This window comes from Propithecus coquereli, unplaced genomic scaffold, assembly GCF_000956105.1.
Source record: "Propithecus coquereli isolate 6110/MARCELLA unplaced genomic scaffold, Pcoq_1.0 Scaffold58, whole genome shotgun sequence".
Classification (NCBI taxonomy): domain Eukaryota; kingdom Metazoa; phylum Chordata; class Mammalia; order Primates; family Indriidae; genus Propithecus; species Propithecus coquereli.
The window spans coordinates 4,937,110-4,945,117 of NW_012151729.1; the positions used below are offsets into that span (position 1 = coordinate 4,937,110).

General features: G+C 35.5%; 1 protein-coding gene across 1 annotated transcript in view; it reads right to left on the reverse strand.

The window, feature by feature from the left end:
* Positions 1-8,008, reverse strand: part of SPINK5 (serine peptidase inhibitor, Kazal type 5) — a 97,788-nt gene that overhangs the window by 89,322 nt on the left and 458 nt on the right. The window contains exons 2-4 of the mRNA XM_012658235.1: positions 7,166-7,191; positions 2,509-2,636; positions 706-778 (exon numbers count right to left, since the gene is read on the reverse strand). Coding sequence (XP_012513689.1) covers positions 706-778; positions 2,509-2,636; positions 7,166-7,191 — 227 coding nt within the window. The remainder of the gene's footprint in view (positions 1-705; positions 779-2,508; positions 2,637-7,165; positions 7,192-8,008) is intronic.

The following is an 8,008-nucleotide window of genomic DNA, read 5'->3' on the forward strand; positions in this document are numbered from 1 at the left end:
GAACAAGCCATTCGCTTTGTTTTTTTTTTTTTACCACAGAACACTTTTCTCAGACAAAATATTAACCTGGCCTAATATTAGATTAGTCCCAATCTGTAAAATAGATATAAACAAGTCACTCTACTTGATTGGGAAAAGCCTCCAATATTAGAAAAGATATGCAGTAAGAAGCAAAAGAGGAAAAGAGAAAGTCTATAGAATGAGTCGAATGCCTGCTAAAACATGTTAAACATTGAGGCTGGCTCTTTAAACTTAGTTTTTCATTTGGTTGACAACCCACTTCACCGATGAAAAAGCTGAGACCCAGAAGTAGATAAATTGCCCAAGTTACATAGACGATAAATAAGAATTCTGAAACTTGAACTTAATCATACAGTCCCAGGAAGCCTCTTCCTGGAGCTAGGACAGGACAAGAAGAATGAGAAATGGCCACGCAAGGCAAACATCACACTGGCTCACTCCACCTCTTAGCGTCTGTCAGTGCCCAAAATGTTTTCAGAGAGTTGGGTCATGGGTTGGGCCTATGGACAAGATGTACCAGATACTTAGCCCACCCCTGGACTAAGCCATGTTCCCTCCCTTCTAAGTAGTTGGCTTTGTAACAGGTATGACCTAGTAATTAGGAAATAAACAGATACCTCCAAAAAGAGTCAACATCATCTCGAAAGCAAACGTAACAGGCTGGCTCTATCTAAATAGTCTCACCTTTGCTGCGTCAGTGGCCCCTGTGGCTCTTGCTAAACGTCTGGCTCTTTTCTGGGATTTGGCTTCTTTCTCCCTGGAAGAGAAAAAGGAATAGCATAGTTTAACATTGCTTGACTAACTTTTAGGTTTAACAGCTTCGGTGATAAACTTCATTTTGACTGCTCTCCTCCATCCAGTCTGGTGTGTCAGAAGTGGAGGTATGTCCAGAAATGGGCACAGTACCACAAATCTCTCCTCAACATTGAAAAATATCTCGAACATGGTATTAGTATAGGCAAGAATCCCTACCTTTAACTGGGTAACAGATTATCTCTCTTGAATGCTTCCAACAGCCAGATGGTCACCCATTCTAAAAGCCATCCTCTCCATTGTTTGAATGTGATTTTTGAAAGACCCTATTCACAGTCAACCAAAATCTGCCTGACTGTATTGATTCTGATGACAAACTCTAAGGACCCAAAGAGCAAATCAATATTCTCTTTCACAAGGCAGTCCGTCAGCAATTTGAAGACAGTTCTTATACCTTGCACAATCTCCTCTTTCCAGGTTAAGAAACCAAGTTTAATCCAATATAATTTACGTAAGTAAGAAAAACAATAATTGGATGAGTAACTCCAATGTGATAAACTGTCTTTTGAGTCTTAAGGCATTTTATTTCTGCTTTAATTTTTTTTAGTACATTTATTATATTCATAGTTTCAGTTTCCTGTTAAAACATCCTAAGTAACAAGAAGGACATTTTATAGTAAATAATATGCAGTTTACATTCAGCTTTCAAGAGAATAAGAAAGAATTATTTAACCTGCCTTGGGCCTCAGATCCCCACTAAATCTTGTCCTGCTTTCTTCCTCTTCCCATGATCTCTTCTCTAGAAGCAGCACATATGATCAGAGCTTCATTATCTCAATATTATTGAATATGACAAATGAAATCCCCTGACACATACCAACCTGGCATTTAAAAAGCCAATTATAACGTAATTATCTTAAATGGGTAAGCTTAATATTGGCTTGGTACCAGTGCTGAAATTTTGATGCTGTTCAGAAATTGAGGATGAAGCTCCTTTTCAAAAACGAATCAGGACCATCTGGTTTGAGGATTTGCAATTGATAATTCAAGCCTTTTTTTTTTTTTTTCCACCTTAGTGGTGTCATTGGAAAGAAGAAAACCAAACCAAGTTAAGAAAAATTGGATAGACATTGGTAAACTTCCAGAATTATTGTTGTTATTATTGTTGTTATCTTGTTATTTCTGAGCTGCAAGGAATTTGAAGCTACAATCTACCTTTTAGTTCATCTCACCCTAGCATAATCCCAAATGTCTAAAGACAGTGGCAGCTTACTCAATCAGGATGTATCCTACTTAAATCCTTCTGCAGGCTGGCTGCCCCCAGGACAGTCTGACATTATTCTCAAGGGGATCTTCTCAGTCCCTAGGCTACAACAGAACCAGGTATTAATGGGCCCAGGGAATCTGACTTTCTTTCTTAAATCCATTTTTTCCCCAGAACCAAGAAGTTCAAAGTGGAACTACATCCTCAAAAGACTACAGAGTGCTATATAAATACTGGACCCTCTGAAATGATTTTGAAATCCCATCTGAGTGATTGTTAAAACCTTTCCAGATGGGTGGCAATTATACAACTTTATCAGATGGAATTTGTCAGAATGATCTGCTAAGCATTTTTATTTAACCATTTAGGCTTAGAAAAATACATTTGAAAGAAAAGAAAAAGGATATGTTTACTAGTCCAGAAAATAGCTGGTAACTCAAACACTTGAAAAAAAGAAAACCTTTACTCACAATATCATTTTGCATGTCTCACATTGGTTGATGAACATTATTCCATCAGGGCTTTGAAAGAGTTCTTTATCTTGGGAACAGAATAATTTTCCATTTTTCATCAACGCCCTAAATTCACTGCATGTTTCCTGAAGAAAAAGCAAAAAAAAAAGTTGCATTTATTGCAACTTCATCAAAACAAGAATTTCTTTTAAGCAGAACCTCCTTGAGCGATATTATTTAATGCTCACTATCCCCCTTGTACAGAAGCCATTCAGTCAGTAGATACAAATAACATAAACAAAAATAATGACTCCGGCTTGTCTGTTGGAGATGGCAAATTCACCTGATAAGCACGTGTGTGAAACAATTAGTGAAATGGAAAAAACAAGGGAGTTGGAGTCAAAAGACCTGAGTTTATTTTCCAAAATATAGGAGATATTCAAAGTAAGTTCATCCCTCCTCTTCTTCCTCCTTTATTGCTATTATTGTGGTGGTGGTGGTGGTGGTTGCCATTATTACTATTGGAATATATTAAGATGACACATAAAATACCTAGCACACAGTAGACCAAGAGTAATTGCTGTGAAAAGAATATGAGAATGTTGCTGGAGGACTGAGACAAGGTATGTGAGCACTGAAAACTCCAAAGTACCTCTGTCCATATTTTCCATAAAGTGTATTGCAAGATACCAGCTCCTAGAAATATTAGCAGTTGTTAATTGGGGTTGGGGGGAATAATCCTTGGTAATATAGATTTGGTAGACAAATTTCTAGACTGAATTTCTTTTCTGAAAAAAAAAACACCTCAGATCCTTTCATATATAATTTCTCTTATGAGCACAGAGCGACTTACCTTAAAGCTAATAAAGCTAAAGTTCAGGGCCCTTCTCTGTCACAACCCCTTCCTGGAAGAGATCAACCCATTTTGCATTTTCATATTTTTATTCTTTTCTTAAAAAGTGCCTATACGCCCACCCCAACCACCATCACCACCAACACTACCAACACTATTACTACCATCAAAATCAAAGCTTGTGAATCTATGGAAGTACAGTGCAATTTTCCCAAAACTTGCTTAAACTTTTTTTCATTCCTCCCCCCCCTTTTTTTTTTTGGCACATCCTCTGGAACTACTATTTTACTATTCTATGTGACATCTTTGAAGACATGCTGTGGGCTTTTTTTTTTTTTTTTTAAATACCAGTGACTATTATGACACATTTAGGGAGGAGAGTGGAAACCATTTTGAATAATAGAACTGGTGGCAGAAACATAGTGGAATGATCTTCACAAGTGAGGGTTTTCTCTTCTCATTCCTTCATTAAATATATTTTATTGAAGGTCTGATACATGTTACTCTTTTCTAGGAGCTTGAAATCATTTGTGCATTTGAGCTACCTCAGTGAAGTACTGATATAAATTGTGATACTCCCTATTAAGTTAGAAAATTCACTAGGCCTTTAGAGCAAGTCTTCTGAATCTAAAGATTTTTTCTTTGTTTATTTTTTTATTGCTTTGATTTTGCCAAAAATAACAAATCTGCTTCAAGATGTTTATATCAGAAAATTAAAAAAAAAAAAAAGCTTTTGCTTCAACTCTAACAAACACAACTTCTTCCAAAGGATTTATTACAAGATTCTATTTGGCCTCTTACATAGTTATAATAATCATTTGATCAGTCAAAAATCACTTATTTATGAGATTACAATACTTTGCTAGGTGCCATAGATACAGCAGCAAATAGGGAAGAGGTATCCTTGCCTGAATGGATAATGTTGTACCTAATCTAGCCTCTTAAACTTGGTAGTCAGTTGGCAGCACTTAAAGAATAGTTAATGGTGAAAAGGAATAACTAAATAATATCAGAGACCAGCGGTGGAAAATTTTGCTGAGGGTAATCTGCTAAAATATCTCTAAGATTATTATTACTACCCAGTGATCTTGTCAGAGTAGCACAGTAGTAATTTCTGGCAACAGATTAACAACTGGGTATCCTGAGGTCTGTGTCTGATCTCTGACTCTAAAGTACCTTATGCCAACTTTGCAAGTTACTGCTTACCTGGCTGGATGTAACTGATTCTAATAAAGTCTCAAAATCCTTATAATAGAATCAGAAAAGAGCTTGGTATCTTTGTAATAGAAATATATCCCTTGTGAGGTAAGTCTTATAGAAAGTGCATAGAACAAAGACTCATGATAATGTTGGAATGAAGTTCTAAATAATTTCGAGTGGTTAATTGTAAAAGAATAGCATCAATCAGGATAATTCCTGAATTGGACTTTTCCAATGTCACAATTTGATGAAAACCTAATTCCTAGAAGACCCACTTTTTTACATAGGCATCAGAGGTGCAGAGAGTAGATTAAGAAACTTGCTCACTGTGTTTAATTGGCTTAGATGAGACTCAATGCTACTTTTCTGAGTTAGGAAATTATCCAATGCATTCTCTTGGGAAACAGGAAAATATCATAAAAATTGAAAGCATGAGCTGGGTTTTTCTCTGAGTAAAATGGAATATCCTTCCAATTACCATAATAGAAAAGGTTGAAATAGGAGCATATCCAAACTAAAAGTTTATCCTGAGGTGGGAAATGACTTTTTAGTAGGAGTTTACTTTCAGTATAACTTTCAGCTCCTGACTTGTTTTTATTTTGTTTTGTTATTGTTGCTGTTTTGTTTTCTCCACATCTTAAAATAACTGCAGCCTTACAGAGCCAGTTCTTTCTGTTTCCCTCACTGGCTGGGGTCTGGTTCACTGCTTTCCATTGTCCATCCCTAGACATCACAACAGAATCCTTCAGGAGCTGGCATCGCCCCATCTTGGTGCTAGACCACTGACAAGTTTGTTTTGGGCTTTGTAATAACCCTCTGTGATGACAAACCTAAGCATATGGTTAAGATCCTTGCAGATTATGACAGTGCTTCTCCCTGATGTTCTGGCTTGTGTTTATAACTTTCAACATGTTTTTGTGGTGTTAGAAACAACCCAATCTACCAAACTTGGAAAATAACAAAAATTTCAGCACCGTAAGAAAGACTACATCAATAGTTGTCATTTCTGACACAGTATCCAAAGACTATGATTAGAAAAGTTTCCCAATAAATGATTACTTCTTTGTGTTCTTCTCACCTTTTCTACTAATATAAGAAATAGATAAACTTATATTTTCAAAACATTTTTCAGTGAAATAGAGTTTAATGGTAAGAAAAATATCAGTGTAAAATTTGCACTATCTGTAGGAAATCCACCACCCTTGTCAAGGACTCTGAAAAAGAAAATGATGGCTTTATGTGCAGTGTGATTTATATAATATCCTTTTTTTTCCCCACTATAAAACATCCAAGTGGGCATGCTCTAGTTCCCAAAAATCCAGCCTTTTTTTACTCTCCCATACTTTCTGGACCTCTTCTTAATCAGCAAATTTAGATGAAATAATAGAGACTATGATGAAATTCTCTAAAACATTCCTGTAAGAAGTTTCTTTTTAATAGAACTGTTGTAATAAAATACAGCAAGAGAGTATTTTAACCATGGTTCTAAGAGTTTCAGTGTAAAGAGGAGTCGATTTATGGCCTTTGAGAGACATAGCAAATTTTACTACATATTTAGCAAAACACTTAAAATACTTGAAATTTGTGTTTTCAGTGCTTAATGGCACACATAGCAGTGTACGTATGTAAATATATAAAACGCATGTGTGTGTGTATAATCGGCCTTTTAACTTATCTTTTCGAATAGATGGAACAGTTTAACTTCTATAGAAAATGATTCTTTTATTTCTCAAAGAAAAGTGTTTCAAGAGTTGGTAAAGCATCCTCCTGCGTCAGGGCCTCTGCCATCACAAGTGCTTCTGCCAAGTCTACTGTAGGTTGCAAATACCTTCATGGCTCACTCGCTCATGACCATCAGTTTGCTGTTCGAATACTCTCTCCGGAAAGATCTCCCCTGACCATCCAATGAGAACAAATACCACCTGCGTTCCCAGGAATTCCTATTTCGCCTCCTGCTTTATTTGCCTTCTAGCACTAATTATCATTTAAAGTACTATATATCTTACTAAGTTATTTATTAACTTGTCTGTTTTCCTCCATTAAACTGTAAGTTTCCGAAGGGCAGGATTTTCATCTATTTTGTTTACTTTAGAATATCCCCAGCATCTCAAACAGGGTCTGACACATAATAGAGCATAAGAGATGCTCAATAAATATTTATTACATGAACTATATACATTCACTATATATAAGATACAGACAACCCCCTTTTTCATGATTACCAGAAAATTTCTTTTAGCTTCCTATGTGGTGTATCCTGGTATGTTTGGATGTTAAAAGAATGATAGTAGTTCACAAGTTGACTTATTTTTGGTTTCTATGAAAGAATTTCTATGAAATTCTCCAGCGCTCCTTTAACAGGGTAAATTGCCTCTTGCAGACATCAATCATCAATGACATGTTGAGTGTTTGTGTGCATGTGTGTATGTGTGTGCGAGAAAGAGAGAGAGAGAGAGAGATCATACCTGGATTCAAAAAGACCTGTTTCTATGTTTTTAACAAAAGCTATTAGCACCTATCAGTATTATAGGTTTGCATTGCTAACATCAAGGTGTTGGCCACAAACAATTTTTCTTTAGACTTCTTGGAATGGATTCAATGAACAGAAAAAGCAGGACTAACCTGATCTTTATCCTCACTGGCAGCATCTGGACAAAAATACAGAAACTGAAGTTAGGGAAATGTAAAATATTTAATAAGTGAAATAATTCACTTAATACAGTGTCTTGATTGTTTTAATGACAATATGTTATAAAACCACAGCCTGTTTTTGAACACGTTAAGATTGACCATGGCAAATAAAATGAGGGAGAGCAGCACGTACATTCACAAAGGTCCAATCGCTCAGCAAGTTCCAAGTACTTTGGAAATTAATAATCGTGTACTTTCTGACCTCAGCAAAATAGCAAATTTCCTGAAGCTCCATTCAGAGTAAAGTATGGCAGGCTACCTTTCAAAATTTTAACATAAAGTACATACCAAATATTATGCCAATTATAGTATAATTTAAAAGTATAATTCAACATGAAGTTTACATCATACATACACATAACATTCAATTTTCTGAATTCTGGCAACTCTGCCTCCTTATTACAGATACAAAAATTAAAGATCTGGTAAAAATTAAAATTAATTAAAATCACAAGACGATTATACTCTCTCATTAACATATTCTTTTGTACGTACACACTTATTTTAGGAAAGTGAGCACTATGTTTATATGTAATCTCACTGACTCTTTGACTCCGAGGTTTTCTTTTTAAAAATGTTAATGCTAGGCAATCCATGTTCCCTTCTAAGTCAAACAGCAAATGTAAAAACCTCTCTCCTAGCTCCCACAAAAGTCCCTCACTCCTTATGAGAAAGACTTTCAATTCATTTAGGATTTGAAAACACAAAAATAAAATAAGCTAGAATACACTACTGCTTTAAAATAAGAACGGATTATTGAATTTGTATTTTTAA